The sequence below is a fragment of the Ammodytes marinus genome, assembly GCF_949987685.1.
Source record: "Ammodytes marinus genome assembly, chromosome: 4".
NCBI lineage: Eukaryota > Metazoa > Chordata > Actinopteri > Uranoscopiformes > Ammodytidae > Ammodytes > Ammodytes marinus.
This window is the reverse complement of record NC_137233.1, coordinates 4,606,067-4,633,848: the sequence shown is the minus strand read 5'-3', so window position 1 is coordinate 4,633,848 and position 27,782 is coordinate 4,606,067. Positions and strand designations below refer to the sequence as shown.

General features: G+C 39.2%; 1 protein-coding gene across 1 annotated transcript; it reads right to left on the bottom strand.

Moving 5' to 3' along the window:
- Nucleotides 1–842: 842 nt before the first annotated feature.
- On the bottom strand, nt 843–14,167 carry LOC307249233 (protein-glutamine gamma-glutamyltransferase E-like; the record flags this gene model as incomplete). The annotated part of the gene is made up of 16 exons (XM_080025876.1): nt 843–2,575; nt 3,139–3,272; nt 3,969–4,132; nt 4,970–5,080; nt 5,320–5,383; nt 5,707–5,915; nt 7,016–7,142; nt 7,595–7,710; nt 8,298–8,407; nt 8,811–8,958; nt 9,580–9,757; nt 10,414–10,542; nt 11,715–11,833; nt 12,114–12,368; nt 13,108–13,272; nt 14,131–14,167. 16 exons carry the CDS (start codon nt 14,165–14,167, stop codon nt 2,383–2,385), a joined length of 2,259 nt encoding a protein of 752 aa, XP_079882002.1. The 3' UTR covers nt 843–2,382.
- Between the last annotated feature and the right edge of the window lie 13,615 nt (nt 14,168–27,782).

Genomic DNA, 27,782 nt, shown 5'->3' with positions numbered 1-27,782 from the left:
CGTCCTCAACATTTATGTCGCCTACAAAGCCAGGGATGAATGACTCCAGAAGCAGGCTGGCATAGCCATTGATGCACAGGTAACTAGATTTTCTTCGTAAGAACTACATAATTTTTCTATCGTAAGAAATACATTTTGCAAGTGAAGTCAACTTAATTTTACTAAGTAGACTTTACTTGCTAAATGTATTCCTTGCATTCAAAAATGGATGTAGTTCATACAAATAGTATTTTTGCATTCTCTACATAATAATTTTATGCAAAAAGTTGCCTTGATTTTTTTTCAAGTAGATCGAGCAGTATATTTTTTATCGTAGGCCTTCATCTCACGTTCACAATGCATAATGTTGAGAAAAGTGAAAACACTCATTTTGACACTGTGTTTCAGCACCATGGACAGAGAGCAGAGGTCAATAGGCACACACACACACACGAAAACACACACACAATAGGCTATGTAGACGGTATAAGGTATCATTTGTCTCGTTATCCGTTTTGCTGGGTTGGTCTCGGGGTATCGTGACTCCAGTTAGGCTACTTTTTTTTTTTTTTTTGGTTTTTGTTTATTGATTTTTCCTAAACGGTTATTATTTACCAAAACGGTTACGCTTGTACACGTGTACACCCCTAGTAAAAAGTGTTGAACCTTCGACAGTCTTGACAAAACTCCTTCAACCATGCATCAACTCCTTCTCTAAAAACAAAAACCTCCATCAGCTGCTGCCTCTGCAGAGGGCACCGTCTTGTCATTCATTCATAGCAGCGGTGATGTTTTGAAAAAACGTGTTCTTTTGTCCAGAGTTGTAGAAGGAAAAACAAGTACAAGATTTATTTCAAAGCTTAAAGGTTTATTATTATGGTTTGTTATACAGTATGTAACAAATACAATACATCTGATTGGTTGACTATAGTTGGAGGTAGGCCGTGGATGTTAGGCTTGACCTCCCCTGTGTAATGCCCCAGGCTGGTCCCAGCCTCTTAGCGCATTCCATCCAATGGCAGAAGATACATTAAATGAGGGGAGGAAACTACACTAGGTGCAGGTGTAACTTGAGAAGGGCCGTTGCTAAGTAGTTGCTATGGGTGCAGGCAGAGTTCTCAAAAGTTGTCTGACCTTGTAAACCAAGTGATGAGCCGATTATTTACTGAGACTGTCTATACTCCCTGTATGCATGGTGTTCATAGTGTGCACTTAGTATGGAGAGACTAGATGGCTCACGGCTCAATAATGTGAAGTTAATGTTAACATACTTAAGTGTGCTAAATAAAGTATAAGTGTAAAAAGCATAAGAGTATAACATTGAAACTATTTCACAGTGATCAGCAAACGAGAGACTGTGCAGTAAGTCCCGTCAGTTAAACAAAGTGATGCAGTTTTTTAAATCCATGGTTAAATCTGCAGGATAAGAGCTTAAAAAATAAAAGGAAAAAATTAAATCGCAAACGGTTTATATGTGATGTGTTCAGGTCGGCTCAGTAAAATGATAGTTAGGCAAAGGTCCATAAAAGGTTATCATGGTGTGTTCTTATGTAACATCAAGAAAAAACAAATTTTGAGTTTTTGTTGAAATACTTGTTTTTCCAGCAATATAAAATTGGTAGTTAATATAGGATTATGACCTGTTTAATGTCCTATCTTGAGCTCTGATCATCTTGTAAGCAATAAAAGCGATAATAGCCTCCACCAGATCTCTTAACAAAATAATAAAAAAGTATTGATAAAGATTTTGATTGCGGAGTCTATAATGGTATCAATAAAAATAAGGATCCCCCTCCCTACATACAATATAACTGGGCAATAGCTTTAACAGGCTAACACGGTGGACTGAAATAATTTTATGGCACAAGATAACTTATTGGCATAATCTGACCATAAAAGAAGTTACATTTTGTTAACATGTTTGTGTGTGTAAGTACATTCAGCTTGAGTCTGAGCTAAAATTTGTTTTCTGAGCCCCCCAAAACCAGGCCAGATGCCTGTTATAAAGAGGCTCTTTCACGATACTGCAGCAGGACCAAGCGCTTGGCTGTGTGCGATGTCATGATATGTAGGCTTATATGAATGGTTGTTGGTTTTATGTGTTCAGGATGTGACTACACATCAATAAACTATTCAATTGACCATGAATTTGATTTCACAAATATCGAAAAAATTATTTCTTCAAAAACTGAAAATTATAACTTTGTAGGGAAATGGTAGGGAACATTACAGTCGTAAACTAATTGCCTACTTGCTGACTTGTAAAAAAAGATATAAAATGTATAGCCTAAAAACTGAGCCCAGAGTACAATTAAAAGAAGAAAATGTGTAGGGTTGACGTTAGCAGATGTAGCTTGAGATACAGCAGTAATTACTTAGAATTCCTCATGGGGGCGACATAACCTATCTAAGACGGCACATTTCTTGCTCGGGAATGTAAATGTAGGGTGAGTGCTGCACATTGACGGTGCAGCTGCAGGTAATGTCCCTGAAGAGAGAGCAGTCGAAATCGGCCATCAGTGTCTTCCATCCGGCTTTGTACGGGACAAACGGGAACTTGACAGTCATTTTGGTGTTTGGCTTCATATCTGCAATCCTGTGGGGCACACAAAGAGTAATGATCATTAAACAAATAAACAGCTCTTAATAGTATAGTTATGTTGTGCTATCGAGATAATGGCAGGGCAATACTGCTTTTAAATTACTGACATTTTGACATTTTTGGTTGCTTATCAGACCAAGTAAAATTATTATTAAAAAAATGTAATGAAGAAAAGTCTTATGTGACACATTTAAAAGAAAAAACGGATTTGAATCCAAACCACGGCAACTGCAAGTAATAGGTGTTGAATTGAGCTGAATTAGAAACACATATAGAACAGTTTTGAAAAGCTCTTTTTATTCAATATTTTTTATCATTTTGGCGCTGGTGATTTTCCTTTGCCGTTGGATAAAACCTCTTTTTGGGGGCCACAGAAATATAATTATTATTATTTTTTCTTTTTTTTCAGTTGTTGAAGACATAGACACAAACGAGCATACATTTAGAGTGTATAAAAAATAAAAATAATTAATAATTTAAGGGGGAAAAAAAGATTAACATTTATTTTATACATGTTCTAAATAATCAGCTACAGACTGATACAAACACACACTCACTGAATTTCAAAGGGCTCCCTCCACAGTCCGCTGCCAGAGAGCGTCAGTGTGCACTTCTGTAGTGTCTCTTGGACCGGGTTCGTGAAAACCAGTTGCCCCATTGTCTCCTGGTTAACTCTGGCCACACCAGACACCTGCAACACACACATTTTATTTTGACAGATTATTCATCATAAAATAAAACATTGCTTTTAAGTTTTCATTTGCCCTTTTTTATCTGTTTTTCTCCATTGCAACACAGATACATTGGAAGATTTAAAATTCCAAAAAGATTGCTTTAATTGGGCAAATTCCCCTGTTTTTATCTGTTGTTCTCTATTCTCTTAATGCACGGTGGGTGTGCTGTTGTTTCAGTGAGTTTACAAAGTTTGTTTTTAAAGGTGAAGTCAGTGATACTGGAGAACGCTTGTTGAGAAAATCACTTTTTATGTCAAAATCAGTGAATATCTCCTCACAATCTGCTCCCTGTCTGCACTGCGTGTGCTGAATGAAAATATGGTGTTCATACACAGCCTAGGCTCTGTAAACAGTATGTAAACAGTTAGGTAAACATGTAGCCTACCGTAGCTAGCAACAATTTATTCAATTTAATTCAATGCAGTATTGCTATTTTGTACATTTTAAGTTTAGGTTGTTCCACAGTTTGACTATGAGAAGAGACACTGGCAGATAGATAGATAGATAGATAGATAGATAGACAGACAGACAGACAGACAGACAGACAGACAGACAGACAGACAGACAGACAGACAGACAGACAGACAGACAGACAGACAGGCAGACAGACAGACAGACAGACAGACAGACAGACAGACAGATTTCCCACTGACCGAGACAGTGATGGGCGGGTCTAGCAGCACGATGTCAGTCTCAGCCAGGTATGTTCCATTTGGAATGCAGTTATCTATGACGACAGCAGTGACCTTCATGCTGTCGCTATGCAACATCGCTTTACTGTAGGCCGAAAACGGGACCACTATGGAGACAGACACATCTAGAGAGAAGGGGACAGGCATTAGATAGATGGTTAGTTGGATGGATGAATAGATAGATAGATAGACAGACAGACAGACAGACAGACAGACAGACCAATATGTGGACAATATACTATTCACACTATACTACTATGTTACTTTGAATACTCTGAGGTAACGAAGAATTTTAAACATCCGCTAGATAGACAGACGGAGAGACAGACAGATGGATAGATAGACAGACAGACGGACAGACAGACATATAGACAGACAGACAGACAGCTAGATAGACAGACGCTTTCGGGCGATTCCGACCCACAAATCAGTGCGCAGTGGGGGTTAAGTCAAAACGACGGAGCCTCAGTTTTCATTAACCAGTGATGCGACCAATATATGCAACAGGCAAGTTCAAGGTGCAATGTTACGATACAATACATAAGGAGAAAGTGTGTCTTAATTGTATGTCTACTTCATAAATACTTACAAAATTGTCTTAAGATATCCGTCTTTTTAATTTTTTTTCTCTTTTTAATAGCATTTCAAAGGTGCTACAAGGAAATTTTAAAATATTTCTGAAACAGTCCAATTTTTATTCTGATGATCATAAATGACATGTAACAGCAAACGATACCTTCAGTGTAAACAATGTTATTTTTATGTAGTTTTTATTTATTTACTTATTGCCTTTGTCATGGGTATACTGTACGCTCACTCAGGAACAACAGCTGGCGTAGCAAAAACACTACCGGTTTTGTCCTTAAGGGGGTGCTAGAATTTAGACAAACTGAAAGTTCCTCGGAGCACCTTTTGAACTGCAAAATCTCCACAGAAAAACCTCCCCATAAGAAGAGTGTCACCTTTCCCAAACGGCAGCATCTTCTCCAGCCTCTCGTACTGTATGTTCTGAAAGGGCTGACCGTTGTAGGTCATGGCCTGGACGCTGATGCCGATGGACACGGCTCTGTCCCCTATGGAAGATTTTATTGGACATTATTATCTGTAAAAGCAAACCATTTTTGTAAAAGCATAGAATACAACTGACAAGTGTGTGTATCAAGATTCACACGTATTTCACTATCCACAAACATGTATTTTTTTAGACTTACAAATATTTATTTATTCTGAAATTACTAAAATAATCGTATTTACGCATTTACAGATCCATTTTCTACATGTGAAAGAGGGTTTTTGCATATTTGCGATTTACCTCTCATCTGGCTGTTCAGAACCAGCTTCAGCTTCACATCCTTACCGTTCCTCGGTTTGGACACCTGCAGCACAACACAAATAAGTTTGAGTTTTCTTAAAAGATTTTCTATTTATTTCTTTTTTCCCCCCTTTATTAGACATTTTGATGATAGATAGATAGATAGATAGATAGATAGATAGATAGATAGATAGATAGATAGATAGATAGATAGATAGATAGATAGATAGATAGATAGATAGATAGATAGATAGACAAGTAGATGGATGGATGGATGTTTGGATATAGATAAATAGACAGACAAACAGACACTTTATTTATCCAGAGGTATAGTAATACAAAATACAGTAGCAATGGTAACTTCTTCGACACTGTGACATACAGTACCTCTTTAAATCGTAGTTTCAGTTGAGGGTCGTCTGGTGTTGGTTCCTTCCCTCCATTCTCATCTGTCTTCTTCCCTCCATTCTTAACTGTCTTCTGCCCTCCATCCTTAACTGCCTCATCGTCATCGTCATCCGTGTCTCCACTGCCGTCAGCTTCGGAGTAATCTCTGTTCAGGGCGTGATCAAACACAGACCTCTCCTTCCATGTTCCTGTAATATTAGTAAACAGAAGAAAAAAAATTCAGATAATTTTTTTTGGCATTTTATATGATTTATTGACAGTGTGGAGAGACAGAGTTGAAACTGGGCATGACATGCAGAGAATGACCCGGGCCGGATTCTAACCCGTGGTCTGCTGTGAAGAGGACTGAGCCTCTACACCTCGAGCGCTCCCCTGTAATATTAGTACATTTAAAGCCCCTGTTAACCTGGTCTAAAAAAGTAAAAATTGATATATGATACCAAAGTTGGGTGTCTCAATCAAAAATATAATTGAAAATAAATGTTCATAAATATTATAAAACAAAGTCCACTAAGATAGCTTTTTTACTGTTTAGGTAGAGAACTGCTGTGATTGGTTCAAAATACTTATTGGGTCATGAGTTCCAGAGCTTAGTAGCCTGGTCCTACCAGACCATCGTACATAATTTAATTTGCCCGGTGCCACTCTGGATCTGCCAACCAATCGCGTAACGTTTGGTCGAGACGTACAGTATGTCATGCGCCGGTTTCTGAGCCACTTCCTCTGTTCACTGACTGGACCGTCAAAAATCTGTCTGGGGAAAACCCGCGAATATACAGCAGAACCAGACTGACTACTGAAGGGAAATTAAAATTGAGCGGAAGTACGTAGGCGGGCGGTGCCAGGTTAAGAGCATAGCCCGCCTCATCTAAACCGAATTTCTGTAAAGTTTATCAAACTTAAATGACAATATCTTTAATTTGGTTTGACAAATGAGGCTAACTCTTTTCAGCTGCTCACTATCATGCAACTACCCCCCCACTTCGTAAGTGGGTGGCACTTACGAAGTGCGAAGGATTATGTGTATTTAGGTTTACAGAGGCTTTAAATAAAAATGGTATTGGAGATGCTATTATAGGCATGGCAAGTAGTTTATTATACAGGATACTCGTGTGTGTGTGTGTGTGTGTGTGTGTGTGTGTGTGTGTGTGTGTGTGTGTGTGTGTGTGTGTGTGTGTGTGTGTGTGTGTGTGTGTGTGTGTGTGTGTGTGTGTGTGTGTGTGTGTGTGTGTGTGTGTGTGTGTGTGTGTGTGTGTGTGTGTGTGTGTGTGTGTGACTGTGACCTCACCCTCTCTGTATTTGTAGGTGTTTGTAAGGTCCGACCTCATCAAAGAGCCGACCGCCTTGGTGGAAATGGATTGACCGACTTCCTTCGTATCAGACGGGAGCTTAGTGTGTGAACCGTCTTTGTTGACCTGACAGGACACACACACACACACACACACACACACACACACACACACACACACACACAGACACACACAATGGTCATGGGGACTGTCATTGATATGTTTTTCTTCTAACGTACATTTTTTGATTAGTTGATTAAGCCTCACAAAACTCTCTCTTTTCTTTTCTTCTATTTCTCAGTATAGCCCCCCCCCAGACTGGTGCAGGAGCTCAGAAATATCCCAAGAAGAGCCCAAGAAATGTTTCAGTTGTTGATTCTACTGCTAAGAAAAAAACCTGGACGTACAGCGATTAACAGAAGGTATTAATCACCAAGAGGTGCAATTCCCTTCTATAACCCATTTCACTTCTGTCTCTAGACTGTCTAATAATGCATTAAAATGCAGAAAAAAAATTATTTCTAACATGTCCCTAAATGTCATGTTGATGAGATTGTGCTCAGCCTCTGTTCACTCACTATCCACTTCACACAGTCAGCATTGACCTCGGCGAACACAAACGGGGTGTCATACGTCAGATCCACGTTTCCCTTCAGAATGGCTTTGACGGAGGCCGGTCCGAGGCAGAACACACCTACGGGAGGAGAGGCAAGAAAATCATGGAATGGACTTTGTTGTTTTTTGGGATATTATAGTTCTAATTCAGATTTTTTTTTAAACTGTCACTGTCGCTGATTTATCAAAGTTACTCTCATTTGGTGCCATTCAGTAGTTATATTTAGTTATAAATTAAAGGTTCAGTGTGTAGAATTAATTGGCATTTTTATAGGTTATTAAAGTGGGGAAGGACATGCGTCACAGTTAAAGGTGGAGTCAGCGATTCTTGAGAATGCATGTTGTCAAAATCACTTTTTTTTTAAAATCAGTGAATACCTCCTTACGATCCACTACCCTTCTCTACTGTTTGTGTGCTGAAAACAGTGTTAATACACCACCTTTGCTCTCTAAACTGGTATGTAAACAAAAGGTATGTTGACAAGGCGATGGGGCACCATAGCTAGCAACATGCCAGTTCACAGAGCCTGGGCTGTGTATTAACACCAATTTTAATTAGAGCACACAGTACGAGCAGGTATCGGATCGTGAACAAAATTTGACAACTGTCTCCAGAATCCCTTCTGCACCTTTATAGTGTCTGTAGATAAACCAGAGAGTCTGTACCGTTGCTCTTCTCCTGAGGTGTTGGATCCAGAACTTGCCAACCATCATAACTGCCGTCTGCTGCCAGGTCTGGACGCTTCATCCACGCCTCCACCCAGACGTGGAAGTTCCTGAACACAACAAGAAAGTCAGTAACATTTATTTACTGTATTTATCGAGACACATGCGCTAGTAATGCTAAATGTGTTAGTGCATCAATGGCATTTCACATTTATATTAGCATTAAGCTGTGTACAGCTATCAGTATAGCTTTATATGAACCAAGTTTGCACCGGTTAGCATTTGGGTAAAGCACCATCAGCACAGCAGACTTAGTGCCGGTTAGCACCAGAATAAAGCCCCAGAGGAGAGAAGGCTCCTCTGGGCGGGCGGTGGCGAAAATGTCACGATTTGATCACACGGCGCGGCGGATTGCAGTGTGTTTGCACCTTAAGAAATGTTTCAGTTGTTGATTCTACTGCTAAGAGAAAACCTGGACGTACAGCAGCCGCTCTCAAAGTTAAAGTGTCTCACCAAATTCTCTCCGATAATTCTTTCACTCGGACTTTGACTCCATTGTTGTTGTACTCGTAGTACTCTTCAATGGTCAGATTCTTGTTGGTGTCGTGGGCTGAGTTGAAGTTTGTGACGGTGCGACACGGGATGCCCAGTAGACGTAACACTGAAACCAACAGAAATCAAAGAATGAAATTTTTATATAGTTTTTATTAATGCCTTTGTCATGGGTACATGGGAACGGGACCCGGGATTTTGGGTGGGACATTTTTCGTTAATAGTGGCCTTTACTAATAAAAGATACTCTCGCCATCATGGCCTTTTCAGACGGGAGGCTTTTGACGTGTCTGGTTATATATTTTCAATGACATGCGAGTGGAGAGAGAGATGCACCGCCGTTCTACAGACTGAGCGACAAGCAGCCGCACTACCTCTAGTCTAGAGTCAGAGATGAAACAGCTGGAGCATCGCTGTTCGCCCCGTTCCACCAAACACATTTAAAGGTGCTGTAAGCGGAATGGTTCTTCTAGCTAACTTCCTGTCAGTTACTGCAGTTAGCGGTCCCCTCGCTCATCCCTTCTTCTTTTCCTTCTTTTATCCCGGGATTTGCAAAGGGTCAATTCCGTGAATTTCCAGCAACCCTAATGGGTACGCTCACCCAGGAACAACAGCCGGTGTAGTTAAAAAACTCTACTGCTTTTGTCCAAAGGAGGGTGCTATAATCAACACGATTGGAAAGTTCTTTGGAGTACATTTAAAAGTGTGGCAGAGTGAGATGTTACCGTACCTGAACACATCACTGCAGCAAACACCCAGCACTGCCCGTACTTCACCGGGTGATAGCCACTCTGGAGCCATTTATTAAGGATCGCATGACTTCCATTCCAGTGAGTGGGGGGCACCCCATTGTCGTAGGGTTCTCCCCATTTACCCGTTATCACACCTCGGTCACCAGAACTGTTTATCTGGGGAAGGGACAAAAGAGAGAGGAATTCTCAAAGATTCAGTAAGTGATATGGTCCCTTTAGCTAACTTTTTTTAGGGAGGGGACTGCTAAGTTAGCAGTCCCCTCCCTAAAAAAAATGTCGCCCTAATACTCTACCGTACATGTCTCTCTGTGTACAGAAAGTCATATCTGTCATCAATAACCGTCTACATTCACACCCTTCTGTGCCAGTATAGGAGACTCCTTCAAATCTATCTATCTATCTATCTATCTATCTATCTATCTATCTATCTATCTATCTATCTATCTATCTATCTATCTATCTATCTATCTATCTATCTATCTATCTATCTATCTATCTATCTATCTATCTATCTATCTATCTATCTATCTATCTATCTATCTATCTATCTATCTAAGTTTCCCTCTAATCTTGGCACATATAAATTACTTTTACAGTCACTGGCACCAGCCCATCGATGGTGCATTGTATCGTCGCTGGATTTTGGCTCACCACAGTCCGAAATGGTCCGTCTAAATGTATTGTTTTATTGTGAGGCGTACAAACACATGTAGCATGTCTCTCTGTCTCTCTGTCTCTCTCTCTCTCTCTCTCTCTCTCTCTCTCTCTCTCTCTCTCTCTCTCTCCCTGTATAAATAAAGTGAGTGTGTTACCATGGCGCTGACCACTCTGCTGACGTAGACCACGTTACAGCGAGCGGAGTCGTCATCAGCCGGGTCTGCCAAGTGTTTCAGGTTCAGGTCCAGAATCTTCAGGCAGATCTTTGTCATGTCTTCCTCAAACTGATGGAGAGATTAGTTAAAATGTATTCTAGATTTGTCTCATTGTATGTGTGTAGTCATTCTTTGTTGTTGCCGCCATGAAATCCATGAAATTTAGGCTATGAAATGTATGAATTAGTATCCTGTGACATAGTAACCAAGTAAGTACTGTCTGTGAAAATGTAATAAATATGTGAATTATAAATTTAATTTTTTTTTTTTTAAACTGATGGAAAGATAACAAATGTTTTAATTTAAATTTGTGGCAATAGTATCTGCAAATGGTTAATCTGAAACATACAGCGCTGGAAAAAGATTAAGAGACCACTCCAAATGTTCACTGTCTCTCGTTTTGCTATTCATAGGCATATGTTTGAGTAGAATGAACATTTTGGTTTTATAATATAAACTCCTGACAACATTTCTACCAAATCCCCCCCCCAAAATATTGTCATTAAGAGCATTTCCATTAAGTAATGTAGAGATGAAGTTTTAAGAAAAATCCAAACTGGTTTCTTTTCCAGATTTTTACCAGAGCTGTATTATACTAACTAGACACATCATCAAAGGAAAAATAATAAATGTTTCAGAAATATTTAAAAGGTTCTTGTTGCACCTTTTAATTGGTTAAAGTTCTTTTTTGTTTTATTTATCTTTTTTGTTAGTTCATTTACTTTGTTTTGTTTATTTATTCACCAAAAAACAAAATGTTAAATTATTATTAGTGGCAAATGTATCAGCAAAACTGAGACATATTATATTTGAGAATCCATAATGTGACTTTGTCTTAATTTCGAACATGTAAGCAACAAAAACTAAGTTAAAATAGTAGTAGATGAATAAATAAAAACAAAACGCCCAAAAAAAACGACACACTTTCCACATGTTCGAAAAGGAAGTAGGAGGAAGTAAAAAAACGTATCTAGTCCTACCCCTTAACAAAGTCAAAACTCTATAAATAACTGCCATGAAGATTTGAATTTAAAGCAACTGCTCACTACTGGATACTTCATGTTGAAGGTAGGTAAAATAAATATGTTTCCTGTGTACTTACTGTTTCCTGTGAATTTATGTTTACAACTTCAAGTACCAAATATAAAAGCTTCAACATGTGGAATGGCTGACTTGAATACATAAAAATGTGGTTCTGTGTGTGTGCGCATGTGTGTGTGCATGCGTGCGCGTGTGTGTACCTGTCCATAGTCCCACAGTTTAGGGGAGATATAGTTTCCACTTCCTGTGTAGACAATTCCTTGTTCGTTCATCACGTACTCCTGCCTCTGGTCCTCATCATCCAGAAACACTGCGTCATCTAGAGGGGTTCAGATACCAACAACTATTAACTTAACACATAGATAGATAGATAGATAGATAGATAGATAGATAGATAGATAGATAGATAGATAGATAGATAGATAGATAGATAGATAGATAGATAGATAGATGGATGGATGGATGGATGGATGGATGGATGGATGGATGGATGGATGGATGGATGGATGGATGGATGGATGGATGGATGGATGGATAGATAGATAGATGGATAGACAGAAAGACAGAACACACACACACACACACACACAAACACCTACCAGGACACCAGGGGTTGAATAGCAATGTCAGAGTTGCCAGATGCCTGTCTTGGTCCCTGTGTTTCACCATGAGGTTCCACTTCCCTATGGGGGTCTCAGGCGGGGGGAGGATGGCCAGCTTTAGGATGCCATTGGCTGGGGAGGAGCTGCCGTCGAGCCCTACCCTCCACACCGCCTTGGCTGTGGGTGAACGACTGACACTCTCTGGCAAAGTGAAGACTGACAATGTCCCACGGTCTTCAGATGCATGTTTTCCTATAGAATGAATGAGAGTCAAAATTTTCAAATTTTTGTATAAACTAATAAGAAAAGGAACATTATGTGAATTTAAAAAAATTAGAAGCTAGTTTTGACATAATAGAGGGAGCTACACCTTCATTCAATGCTGTAATGGTATATTTCATAGATCATCTACAAATCCCTTTAAACAAAAGTCTAAACCAAGAAAACTTGAAGCTACTGTGCGTAACTTGTGTCGCCTCCAGGTGGAATTCTGAGTAATTACATCAACTCTGTCGGTGCATCTACATGACATAAGCCTTTGGTGATCGCGCATGGATCTTATACCTTCTGCTTTACGTCCAGGTTTTTATTTAGCAGTAGAATAAACTGTTTTTCCTTTGAACAATGTTTTAGGCTTTTGCCTGTGTGAAATACTTTGTTATTCCGTGGTCTTGAAAGGTGAATAAGGTTCCTAACCTACATACATTATTACTTAAATGTGCTCCCGAAACTTTTATTTTTTGTTAATTCTAGCAACCCCTTTGGACAAAAGTGGTAGTGTTTTTACTATGCCAGCTGTTGTTCCTGGGTGAGCGTCCCCATGAGGCATTAAGAAAAACTATATAAAAACAGCGTTCTTAACACTGATGGTCTTGTTTGCTGTTACATGTAGTTTATGATCATCAGAGGAAAAATTTTACTGTTTCAGAAATATTTACAGTTCCTCGTAGCACCTTTTTAAATGATAACAATGAATACACAAAAGACTAACCTGTACGTGCGGTGAAGATGAGTGGCTCTCCATTGAAAGGTTGATACAGTCTCACTGTCACAGTGAACGCCTGGCCGCGCCTCACAATCAGCTGGCGCTCTGAGATCTCACTGGTTCTGTGTTCTGTGTTGTTGATCTTTGGGTGGAAGTCCACGTCCTGAAAGACTGAAACACAAAGACACATAAAGATGCAAAAGTTAATGAAAATATCTTAATAATAAATGGCAAGAGTTCATCAGAACTTATTGTTTTTCTCAGGAACCAGGATCGTAGGTTTATTGACCCATAATCAAGTGATAAGTGCATTAAAAAGTATTGCAAACAAGGCTTTTTCTCGGCCTCCGTATAGAAGGGAGCCACCTCAGTGCTGTTGAAATCTCTGGCTTTAGGCTCAACATACCTCGCTAACCCATTAAAAACACATTAATCTCACTTCCTAATAACACATTTGTCATTCTGAAAACGGCTATATAATACAACTTCTTAAGTTGTTGTTTTTGTTAAGATTCTTCTGCAAAGCAAATGCATACCTTAATTTAAAGATATACAAACACAAGTTATTTTTAATAATCTCCAGTGGGTGACGAAAGGTAACCGAGATAATCTGATCGAACTTTTTTTCCTACATTCAACAATGACTTGTATTGTAGGCATCAACTCCTAAAATATTTCATAAACGTAACTATGCAGAAGTGCATTCTTTAGCTGCGGCTCCTCCCTTTCTGCCTGCAGTGGTTCAGCAAAACAGAAACAGAAAAAATAAATTGATTTTTTTTTTTAAGTTAAATCTCTCATGTTCACAAATTCTTTCCGCTTGTCCTTTGCAATGTCACCCCATGCACTTTTATTATTACGTATAATAATTGTTTTATATGTATATTATGTTATGTATTTATTTTCTAATAAAATAAAATACTTAATTAACACTTAAATTCTGACTTCAATTATGACCCCACTTACACCCAATATACTGTACAATAGTAAGACAAATGTCCTTTCTAAAAAAAACTCTAGTGTACTTACCCGATCTTTCCCAGTGCAGTGGCAATGCGTAACACATCTTAGCAGAATAGTCTTCCTCAGAGTATCAGTTGTAAAAACAGAGATGAGCTATCTTTAAGGAGGTTTGGTCCTGTATTTATTCTAAAAAATTGTCCAAGCCCAACCCCACTTTAAAAAAATCTAGGTGTTGCAACCTGAATTCTTGACCATTTCTTGGGAATTTATTTAAATGGTTCTGTGCCAAGGCTATTATGTTTTGCAGACACCATAACCTGTTTTCAACTCTGTGTGTGTGTGTGTGTGTGTGTGTGTGTGTGTGTTTCATATGGACTGTCAGTTTGAGTTTATACATGTTAATGACTAATATCCACCCAGTATTATGAATGCATTTCACAATATACTACTTTGCTACTACTTGGAATACTCTGAGGTAATGATGAAATGTAAACATCCACTAGATGGATGGATGGAAAACTATATAAAAATAGCATTCATTGCGCAGATGGTCTCGTTTGCTTTTACATGTCATTTATGATCACACGAGGAAGAAATGTAATGTTTCAGAAATATACAAAAGTTCCTCGTAGCACCTTTAAATTCTCCTAAGGCCAAGATATTTTTTGAAAGCTAAATTTTCTGTGAATTTAAGTTATCCTGTCATATTTGTCTTGGTCTGTCACTGGCATTGTCAAATCTTAATGCGAGTGTTGTTAGATAGATGTTAGATGTGTACTATGAACCGTCCAGAGCCCTCAGGTTGTCTGGGACAGGTCTTCTTGCAGTCCCCAGAGTTAGGACTAAACAAGGAGAAGCAGCTTTTAGTTTTTATGCTCCAAATATCTGGAACAAACTCCCAGAAAACTTGAAGTCTGCTGCAACTCTCATCTCTTTTAACCCATTGATGACGGCTGCTGCACGATGCCACATTGTATCTCCTGCCTGATGCTGCGTCGTGCAGCATTGTTACTTTATCTAATTTTCATGGCGTGCGCAACATAGAATGCACCGTCATTGGTTCAAATACACATGAGGTGGGTTTTGTTGATTTTTTAAGACCACGTGACCACCCAAAAAATGTGTTGTTTGCCGAAAATCACGCCAATCAAAAAATGTATAAATAAATAATAGTAAAAAAAATACACCAGCTGTGTCGGCGATAGTGTATTACAGAACAGTTAGTGGCGTTCGGAGCGCAGAATCAAGGTCTACTATAGGCTACTGACGAAAATCACACAACACATTGCATCTATTTATAAACAATATTTATGAATTTAGGCTATATTTTGCTGCTCCAACTCAAATTCAGCCCAGCCAGGCGATAGTTAAGTTTCAGTTGTGTTTTCATCTCCGTGGTATACAGCCGTTTGGACCAGCTGATCGGCCCCCGACAGCAGGAGTCAGTCTGCGTTCCAGTTGTACTGGGAAGTCAGATTTATGGTGCCAGTGATAACTGAACTAAATAATAAAATAAAGCTATCTTCTCCTTCCTATATCTGTCTATCTTTATCCCTCCACTGCACACTCAGTCACTACTATCCATGCTAAAAGGAAGCAGGATTATAACCTCGTTTAGCACATTATTTTTAAATATTTATATTATTTATTCTTTTTTTTCTCCCCCATCTAATTTTGACGATTTTTAGAAAAATGTGTTGGTTTGTATGCGCTAAGGGAGCATGTTTAAATAAAACCTGTGAACCTTAACTTTTAAATGTATTTTATTTCATGTTTATATGTGCTACACAGGCTTAGATATTAAGGTTTTGGTAGACTTTACAATTCATACAATTTTTTCAGAAAACCCTCAGGCATTAAGGACATGCATCCTAGATTGCCATAGTCATCAATGGTCTAATTAATGAGAATATGGATCATGAGCAAGAACAAATTTGCCTGATTCAACGGTTAGTCGACTATAGACAAGATTCGACCTATCAGATTCGACCATATCAATTTTTAGTTGAGGATCAGCCCTTATACACATGATGAATGGTTTACACTTTAGATTGGGGGGATGCAGAAAAGTTTGTAAATGACTTGCTGATAATTTACCAATGATTTGTTAATGAGCATTTCATGATTTACTAAAAGCTTTATAGATGACTTACAACACATTTGTGATTGGTTAACATAACACTTATTAATCATCTACAAATATATATAGATTACTGTTTTGTAAATGATCAGTTCATCATTATCTAATGACTTATAAATTACTTTTAAATGAACATTATCATAAAGTGTTACCAAAATGCTGCGTGGCTTTGCCTACAAACTGTAGTTGATTCAATCTTACCTGATAATGCCCAGAACCTTCATTAACAGTGCTGCCATTTTAGACAAAATGTAGAGAAACACGCGCGCACACACACACACACAATTTATATCAAATATAAACTGGAAGCAAACCAGGAACCGGCCATGAGGAGGATTTATATATATATATATATATTCAAGACTATTATGGCATTTTTACTTTATTAGACAGTTTGTAGAGACAGAGATGAAATGGGGCAGAGAGGGGAATGACATGCAGAGAACGACCCGGGCTGGATTGTAACCCGGGTCTGCTGTGAAGAGGACTGAGACTCTAGGGGGACCCTCCAACCCCTACACCAGGGGTGGCCAACCAGTCAGAGACAAAGAGCCACATTTTTTACTGTGTTACTGCAAAGAGCCACATCGTACACACGGGTACACACAGTGGCGATTCCAGGAAATTTTGACTGGGGGTGGCCAAGGTGGGCCACAGAGTTAGAGTGGGGTGGCCATCGCACCCCTGAATGAATAGCATGTGATATGCTGTACAACCAATTCAAAGATGATTTATAATCCCAAATGCCCAAATCATGTTAGTATCCATTGTAATGTTTGTCAGAAAACTAAACCCCTGAAGGGGGGTCTGGGGGCATCCCCCCCCCCCAGAAGATTTTTTTTGTGTTTTTAACATGTAATCTAAGCATTCTGGTGCATTCTGGCGAAGATAACAAAGGAAAAAGTCAGTATTTATTTAAGCTCAGATGAATAGTAAAATTAGCAAGACAACATAACTTGCTAGCAGCCAGATGCCTAACAACTGCACAGAGGGACGGATGACCACTAGCTTTTGACCAAATATCTTGCTAAAAAAAATAAACCTTTATTTATGAAAGTCTGCCCTTGCTAAGAACATGTTACACTCGCTAACGACAAACTTTAATTTTTTTATTCAGATTTCAAAAATCTGCTGGGACACGTGCCTATACACATGCATGGGTGGCACGCATGTCACAAGCACACTTATGCTGTTTTCAAGACCTTTGCTGACCAGAGACCAGTTCTAGTGGCCACAGTCCTACCATTAATTTAGTAATTGAAAATTGCAAACTGATCTCATATCAGTGGATTGGAGTGTTTGTGTGATGAACTTGGCAACTACCTATCAAAAAAAGTTAAGAAAGAAAAAAAAATACATATCATCTCTGAACTAGGATACATATCAGGAATAAAATGTAATTAAAAAAATAAAATGAAAATAAAAAATAACATTTGAACTGGGGGGGGGGGGGGGGGCACTGGGGTGGCCAGTAAGATTTCAAGGGGGGGGCGTTTTTATTTTCGCGGGGAGCTTGCACATGCATGCACAAGCATTATTTATTTAAAAAAAAAAAAAAAAAAAAAACGGGGCCCCACACTAGGACTTGAAACGGGCCCCCAGATCGTTAAGGCCGCCCCTGTGATAATGACAGGACTGGACTCCTACAGTACTAAAGACGACAGGGCAGTCATTTTCAACAATGAACATTGTGTGCACTGCCTCACACACAAACTCTCAGTTCAAACAAGTCCACAAACAAAAATATAACAATTTAAAATAGCGTTTTTCTCTTACTATGCATGTTGCTTTGTGGGACTTACTTTTAGCATGGAGAGAGCTGAAGTGGCGCCGAAGATTTGAAGCCTTGAAATGCGCAAATGACACCTGGCATATAAGGCAGAATGGCCTGCCATAACGTTCAACAAAAAATATGAACTCTCCCACTCTGTTTCGGAGCGAACTTGACACAAATAGTTTACTCACGGAAAACTCCCTCCAAGCTGAGCGGGCAGTTTTATGTTGCGTCCGCACCAAACGTTTGCGAACGTTATGTTGCGTCCTCAATTAAACATTTGCGAACAGGCATACACATAGGGCCTACACATTAATAGAATAAAAAATGAAATAATAGACAACATGTAAAACGAACGTAAGAGCCGCATGAAACGTTTGCGAACATGCACACACAGGCCCACACAAAAAAAAGTATAAAAAAAAAAAAAAAAATTATAATTACATAATTTGATATGAACTGAAGAGCCGCACGAAGCTGGGCAAAGAGCCGCATGCGGCTCGCGAGCCGCGGGTTGGCCACCCCTGCCCTACACCATGAGCGACCCCGCTATTTATGTTTTTGATTCTAAAATGACATAACGTGGTAAATAAGCCACAACAAGCACACAGGAGCATTTAGTGATGTTGTAACATTCATATTTTGACCCGCTCCACTGACTTATGACTGCCCTTCCATGCAACACACGTACAACATAGGATCTCAGAGTTCAATACACCTTCATATTTCCATCGGTGAAATAGGTCTTTAATTCTCTCCCCTTTCTCCCCTCAACCACATCAACCGGGCTGTCAGGAAGCTTAATTCCCCCCCCCCCCCCCCCCCCCCTCCTTTCTGCCGTTCTACATTCTGGACTAAATGTCTTTGCACTATTACTAGCATTAATATAATATTACTACCACTACAAATCATACGGACTGAAATTGCTGCTATTTATCATCATTTATAAATGACTGTCTTGTTTGCACTATACTGAATACATCCTACAGAACGTTTTGCTGCCATTATTGACTGTCTTTTTGTACAAATACTTATAGGGGAGAGTGGCCTGAGTTGTGCCAGTGGGGAAGTTGTGCCACCCCTTGTTTCTAGAAAACCGTGGAAGAATTGGTAATGTGACCATATATTTAAGAAGAGCCATCCATTTGACTCATACTGTAAAGAAGGGAGACACAAGGAATAAGATATAAGCACATTTAAGCTCAGAAAACTGCGTTTTGCCTTTCAAAGCAAAATTTCCATGATCAAGGTGTTTTGATTATTTTGTCTGAACAATTATAGACAAGTTTGAAAACATTTGACACATGTTTTAGTGCTTTAGTATGCTACACTTTGAGTCTATACAGTTAGCACGATGTCAGCCCTAAACTGCTGCATCATGCTAATTATCCAAAATTCTGGCGGTGGGGTGATTTGTGCCAAAGGGCCTAGGTGAGTTATAAGTAAGTATGTAAAATGTATTTATAAAAGCACATTTATAACAATTTGCACTGTCCAAAATGCTGAACATAGTGCATTCAGTAGGTAAACAATGAAGGTAAAATAACAATAACAAAAATAAAAGACATAAAGCTCAGACATCCACATATAAACAAAGTTAGTAGTGCAGAGGTAAGATAGTTAATGGGGAGGAAAAACCAGGGTGTACAGATGGGTTTTGAGCCTTGATTTAAAGGCAGAAATGGAGGAGGAATCGCATTTGGCAGGTGGCAGTTGGTTCCACAAGCACGGAGCAGCTAGTGCAAAGTACATTTCTGAGTGTTGTGCCAGTGGCATGGCTGTATACGCTGGTCAGCAAAAAGAAATTGATTGTCTACAGTAGCTCAGAAGAGACTGACATCTCCATTCCACTTAACGACACCACTGACAAGAGTTCAGATGGCCAGAAAGATGATGATGGTGACTTTGTCATTGTGAGCTTTGCAGGTAAAACCACCTAGATCTGCTAGGCCTTGTTTAAGAAAATTGACCTTCAATCTTTGTAAAATATTTACTTTAAATAAACCTTAAATAAGTAATTGTCTTGTGGATTTGTCTTGAATTACAGTTTATGAGATATATATATATCAATGGCACAATTTACCCCATGGTATTCTCTCTTGTGGCACAACTTACACCACACCGGGGGCAAGTTGTGCCACAAGACAACTTTTTTTCCGAAAGCTATATTTCTTAAACAGTTCATTTCAAATCCAAAGTTATTGTTGCCAGGGATGCACAACATCCTGAAATATATGTACATATTTGAGTTGGAGACATAACTGTCAAGGCCTCACTTTAAAATAATTTTGAGTAAAAATTGGCACATCTCACCCCACTCTCTACTATACTTATTTATGTATATGGAAACCAGTTACTGACTACTATATTTTACATATCTATTTGTTTGTTTGTGCCTGTACACTTATATCTGTTGACCGCGGGATAGTAGGAAACGTTTCTCGATTCCCTTATATGTCTTGTACATGTGAAGTTATTGACAACAAAGCTGACTTGACTTGACTTGACTTGAAACTATTTCCAAACAATGGTGACATTTTCTCTGTAACTATGATACAGATCTGCAATAGTGGATTGCCAACAGCCTGGGAAAGGCAGTGCGTGCCATTGAGCTTGTGTGTGTGTGTGTGTGTGTGTGTGTGTGTGTGTGTGTGTGTGTGTGTGTGTCTTGTACATGTGAAGTTATTGACAACAAAGCTGACTTCACTTGACTTGACATGAAACTATTTCCAAACAGTGGTGACATTTTCTCTGTAACTATGATACAGATCTGCAATAGCGGATTGCCAACACATCCTGGGAAAGGCAGTGCGTGCCATTGAGCTTGTGTGTGTGTGCGTGCGTGCGTGCGTGCGTGCGTGCGTGTGTGTGACTGATAATCCAACCAACCATTAAAAACAACAACGTGGGGGTAAAATCAAGATCAAGACATTTCAATATATATATATTTTTTTTTAAGATATTTTTTGGGCATTTTTATGCTTTATTGATAGTGTAGAGACAGAGTTGAAATGGGGCAGAGAGGGGAGTGACATGCAGAGAACGACCGCGGGCTGGAATTGAACCCGGGTCTGCTGCTGGCTGAGGCCCATGGGGGGGACGCCCTACCAACTGAGCTAAGGGCGCCCCCGAGACATTTCAATCATTGAAAAAACGTCTGGATACATGTCAACATGTTGAGAGTGGTGACTTGCTGTTGTAATGAGGGTGTCTGTGTGTGTGTGTGTGTGTTTGTGTGTGCCTGTGTCTACTGATCCTTTTCTGCACTTCTTCTGTTAGAGTATTGTGTTGATAATCCTAGTTAATGTATGGAGATTGTTTCTGCTGATTGCATTGAAAGCCTTTTTGAAGAATCATGAATGAGATTCCATTCACTTTAAAATAAACTGATACATTGGGGCGCTCGTAGAGTAGTGGTTAGAGCAACGTATGTAAGTAAGTGTGAGTGAGTGAGTCTAAGTTTGTGTGTCTGAGTCCGTTAATGTGTGTGAGGGAGTGTGTGTATGTGTGTTTGTGTGTGTGTGTGTGTGTGCAATAGTAGATTGCCAACACAGCCTTGGAAAGTGTGTGCTTGTGTGTGAGAGCGTGTGTGTGTAGGTGTGTGAGAGCTTGTTTGTGTGAAGGCGTGTGTGTGTTTGCGTATATATTTGCCATATGCATGCGTCTGTGACCTAAACTGACATACAAGGAATTTTCTCTGTAACACACAACCTGGGAAAGGCAGTGCAAGCCATTGTATAGATTACTTATCAAGTTGAGATCTGATAATTCTGTTCAATGTGATCATGCATGACATTTAGCCTACGTGATAAAGGAATATGGTTGTTTATACAACCAGTCCATTTTACCTGTTAAAAAAAACTATTTATTTGACTGATATCACTTGAATGTTTCAGAAATATTTAAAAGTTCCTCGAGCACATTTCAATTCTCCTAAGGCCAAGATATTTTTTGAAAGCTACATTTTCTGTGAATTTAAGTTATCCTGTCATATTTGTCTTGGTCTGTCACTGGCATTGTCAAATCTTAATGCGAGTGTTGTTAGATAGATGTTAGATGTGTACTATGAACCGTCCAGAGCCCTCAGGTTGTCTGGGACAGGTCTAATTGCAGTCCCCAGAGTTAGGACTAAACAAGGAGAAGCAGCTTTTAGTTTTTATGCACCAAATATCTGGAACAAACTCCCAAAAAACTTGAAGTTCCTCGCACTTTAATTTGTCTGAATGTTTTTATGTCCTAGAATTACCGTGTGATGTTCTTGTTGTTTTAGCTTTGTCCAATGTGTAGGCCAAGGTTTTACTGTGTTTTTACTGTGTCATATTGTTGTTGTCTACTGGTTAAGCAAAATGTAGCACAATGCCCAAGACAAATTTCCTTAACAGGACAATAAAGTTTACCCTGACCCTGACCTGAACTCTCAGCTCTTTTAAATCAAGTCTGAAGACTTTTCTGTTTCCCTATTAACCTGTCATTTGTATTTTATTTAAATGTTTTATTTCTATTCCTGTTTGATAAATACAGTGTGTTGGAGCCCCATGGAAATAAGTTAAAGTCCTGTTTCATATTTTTCATTCGCTTTTCTTATGTTTACCCTATACTTGATGTGTTTTAATCTTGATGTATTTCTTGCCCCTGTGAAGCACTTTGAATGGCCTCGTGTCTGAATTGTGCAATATAGATAAACTTGCCTTGCCTTGCTTTACTATATACAGTTGGCCTATTGTTGTTTTTTCAAATATCTTATCTGGATTTGATTCTGTCACACCCTGATCACACCAGCAGCCACCTGTTTGTGTGTTGAGAAAGTCACTAGATTGGGCAACAAGAAGCAGGATGTTTAAAACTTTCCTTATCATTATATCATTTCTAAGGAACAGTGACATTTGTTGTACATGTAGAGATGTGTCTGGGGTGAGGGGGAGAGCAGGGACCTTATGATTCACGACAAAGTGTTACACATAAAGTTTATAAAGCGATAAATCTTAGGGGTTGGCATAAAATCACTATTAAGAAAATAAATGCATTAGTGGTCATATAGATACATCACAGAGCTAACCCTTCATGTGATGTCACTCTAGTAAAATGTAGGGTTAGACATTGAGACCATAAAACACCCTTTCTGCCTTTTTCTCAGGCTAGGATGAACCGATTATTAAAATGTTTTGCACATTTATACTACATAGGATCTCAAAGTTGAATACACCTTCATATTTCCACCGGTGAAGTAGGTCTTTAATTCTCTCCCCTTTGACAGCATTTTTTGTAACTTGCAGTAAAGGTCCACGGGTTGGATTTGAACCAGCGACCACTGCAACAATAGCCAGGGACAATGCGGTACGCGCTCTATCCACTACGCCACCAGAGCGCTTAGGCACATCTGAGAATACTGTGAGAACTCTATATCTGGGAAAGGATCTCTTTGGATTAGAAATTAACTTCTCAATACGTCCACAAAATGTCTTTAAAGTTGAGAGCATTCCTGTTTCCAAACATCTGGATAGTCTTGACAATGTGTGTGTGTATGTGTGTTTGTATCCATGTGTGTATGTGCATCTCGGTGCGTGTGTGTGTGTGTGCGTGTGTTTGCATGCATGTATGTATGTGCATTTCGGTGTGTGTGTGTGTATGTCAGCCCATGTGTGTGTTTGTGTGTGGGTGTGTGTGTGTGTGGATGTCAGCCCCTGTGTATGTGTGTGTGTGCGTGTCTGTGTGTATGTGTGGGCAGGTAGAGACAGAGAGCCAGGTCATCAACACTGAGGAGGAAATAAAACAACAGTCTGTGATGACGGGGATTCATCTTTCCTTGAAACATAATCGTTAACTGACATAAAGGCATTTTCTCTGTAACTATGAGATAGATCTGCAATAGTGGATTGCCAACACAGCCTGGGAAAGGCAGTGCATGCCATTGAGCTTGTGTGTGTGTGTGTGTGTGTGTGTTTGTTTGTGTGTGTGTGTGCGTGTGTGTGTTTGTGTGTGTGTGCGTGTGTCTACTGATCCTTTTCCGCACCTCTACTGTTAGAGTATTGTGTTGATAATTCTGGTTAATGTGTGAAGATTGTTTCTGCTGATGATAATTATTTAAAGTCTTTTGAAGAATCATGAATGACATTCCATTCACTTTAAAATAAACTGAAACATTGGGGCCATAGAGTCTCAGTCCTCTTCACAGCAGACCACGGGTTAGAATCCAGCCCGTGGTCGTTCTCTGCATGTCATTCCCCTCTCTGACCCATTTCAACTCTGGCTCTCCAAATTTGTCTAATAAAGTGCAAAATGCCCAAAAATTGATCTTTAAACTTTTTTTATTTTTATTAAAAGAATAACTGAAACTGTCTGCATTCCAACATACTAGAAAAGTGAGAATTTGATCTGCCCCAGAAGGAGGAAGTTTCGGGCCTTTTTGTCTCCTGATAATAGTCAACTGCTAAGAACCTGAAACGTCTACAAAGAATCATTAAACAATTATAACAATTACTGTCACTATCAAGAAATATACAGATGTATTTCTTGAGAAAAAAAACATTACATTTTCTCTCTTGGTTAACATAATAACATAGAAAATATGGTGGTGGTGTATTGGTTAGTCTTATTTGTGTGTGTGTGTGTGTGTGTGTGTGTGTGTGTGTTATATTGTGTGTGTGTGTATGAGCGAGTGAGCAAGTGAACGAGTGAGTGAGTGAGTGAGTGAGCGTGTGAGCTTGTGTCTGAGTGAGTGTGTGTGAGTGCCATATGCATGCGTACGTGTGTGTTTGTATGATAATAGACACGCAGTGTTATTTGTCTTTTAATGTTTTTTATGCTTCTTTTGCTGCTAAAACTATTTCCAAACAATGTTGACATCAACTGACATAAAGGCACTTTCTCTGCAACTAGGACTCCTCTTTAATCCATGACCGCACTAGTGCATTGCCAATAGAGCCTGGGAAAGGCCCTGCATGCCATTGAACGTGTGTGTGTGTGTGTGTGTGTGTGTGTGTGTGTGTGTGTGTGTGTGAGAGAGTGTGTGTGTGTGTGTGTGTGAAGGTGTCTGAGAGTGTGTGTGTGTGTAGGTGTCTGAGAGTGTATGTGTGTGTGTGTGTGTGAAGTTGTCTGAGAGTATGTGTGTGTGTGTGTGTGTGTGTTTGTTTTAGTGTGTGTGTGAGAGAAGGGGCATGCCATTGAATCGATCACTTATCAAGTTGAGATCTGATAATCCTGTTCAACCAACCATTGAAAACAACACCATGGGAAGTTCTTATCAAGATCAAGATATTTCAAAATCTTTGAAAAAACTTCCAGATACATGTCAACATGTTGACAGCATTTTTGGTGACTTGCTGTAGTAATGAGGATGTTGTGTGTGTGTGTGTGTGTGTGTGTGTGTGTGTGTGTGTGTGTGTGTGTGTGTGTGTGTGTGTGTGTGTGTGTGTGTGTGTGTGTGTGTGTGTGTGTGTGTGTGTGTGTGTGTGTGTGGGTGTGTTTGTATCCATGTGTATATGTGCATCTGTGTGTGTGTGTGTGTATGTCAGCCCGTGTGTGTGTGTGTGTGTGTGTGTGTGTGCGTGTGTGTGCGTGTGTGTGTGTGTGTGTTAACGTGTAGAGACAGCCAGGTCATCAACACTGAGGAGAAAATAAAACAACATTTTTTGATGACGGGGATTCATCTTTCCTTGAAATATAATCTTTGTCTGTTTCCTGTTCACATGACAAGAGTCAAGGGGAACAAATATAATGAAAAATGTAGTGACAAAGGGATAATTAACTACAGTTCATGTAGGACAAACAAATTCCATACTTAATAAAAAACTGAGGAATTTATGATGATACCTGGACTCATTCTCGTCTTTTTTCTCAGCCAAGCTAAGGGTGTAAGGGCAGGGCCAGAGTGTCATACTGTATGGAATGTAAAGCCCACTGAGGCAAATGTCTATTTGTGATATTGGGCTATACAAATAAAACTGATTTGATTTGATTTGATTCATTCAAGGGCTGGTTTGGGGTTCAACAAAGGGAAAGGAATTGAGTTTTCATATAAATACTACATACTACAAAAAATCAGAAACCACTCCAAAATGTCTCCAACATAACTTACTGGTATGTTATCAAAGGAGGCCCACCATAGCTAGCAACATGCCCATATACAGAGCCTAGGCTGTGTATTAACACCAGATTTTTTTTCAGCACGTATTCTTCGCACTTTTTTGGACAGAAAAGGATCTTGACAACAAGCATTTTCCACAATCGCTGACTCCTACCCTTAAAATTAATACTTCACCCATACGGAACCGGCGTTCTATCATTATAAAATTGCTATTAAAATATAATGAATGAGGTTTTTCTTCCCCTCAGTCTTTCCTCAGTCTTCCCTTGGCCCAGCTGTCCTGTTAATCCTAACCCTTGGGAAAATGTAGGGTTAGACAGTGAGACCATAAAACACTCTTTCTGCCTTTTCTCAGGCTAGGATGAACCAATTTCTATTTTTTTTGCACATTTCTACTGCATAGGATCTCAGAGTTCAATACACCTTCATATCCCCACTGGTGAAGTAGGTCTTTAAATGCATCTTGACTTAGATGGAAGTGTTGCAAATGTGTTTACCACACATTTACAAGTTTACCAATAAAGCCAAGGACTTTTTTTTTCTATTTACAATAAAATTATTTATTTAATCCTAAAGCAACGTGAGAGCAGTCTTTTTTTAATTTTAATTTTCTTTTTTTTTTAAAGATATTTCTTGGCATTTTTCAGGCTTTATTGATAGTGTAGAGACAGAGGTGAAATGGGGCAGTGAGGGGAGTGACATGCAGAGAACGACCGCGGGCTGGAATCGAACCCGGGTCTGCTGCTGGGCCCGACAAAGGTCCAAATTCACTATTTGTGGATTCACAGTGTGTGTGTGTATGTGCATGCGTGCGTGCCTGTCTGCGTGTGTGTGTACCTGTTGAATTTCATCTATGGCGTCTTTCACAACTCCAATCTGATTGGACAGAACCACCAGCACTGCTGCTTTATTATCTGAGAAACACACCCTGCTTTCCAATCCCCATACTTCCCTACTATTTAGTATGCCAGAAAGAGATTTAGGATGTCCCAGTACATGTACGTCAATTGCAGTATGCCAAAAATACCTAGATGCCCCACCAACTCCAATTGCATTTTGCAATATTCGTCTTTATTTTTTGACATTTCTCGACATAATGAAAAAAAAATCTTCCTTGTCTGATTTTATTTTCCCTCCTGTGGCCCTAAAACTCTTCTGTTATTTAGTATGTAGTGTAGTAGAAAGAAAGAGTATGTGATTTGGAATGCAGGGACATTTTCTTTTTTTCTACTATTATATGTCTTCAGAATGTTCAGGTTCCAATTTAACCATGATGAAACAGCGCCTCCTTGTGGTTATACACATGATGTGTGGGCTGGACTGTAAATACACTGTTCTTATGTTTTGGATCTGTTGAAAGATTGCAAGAATAAAATGCTTTTTAAACCCATGTTTGTGTCTTTAATAGTGAAGCTATGTGTGTTTCTCTATGATACATCTTGTTCTTAACGCTAAAAATGAAGTCCAGATTTTAACTATGACTTAAACCTGCAGTGTGTAGAATTGTGGGTTTTATTTCTTGGCAGATTTTGTAGAAAGTAATTATAATATCCATAAGTACATTTAATTTAGTGCATAATAGCTGACATTTTTTTTTAATGATTTATTTTTCCCTTAGAAAGGGTCTCATATATGTCCATATTTCTGCATATTTTGGACCAAGGCCTAGTGCCGCCATCTTGAAAGTGTCATAGTTGGAATGTCATCAGGTGCATTGTTTA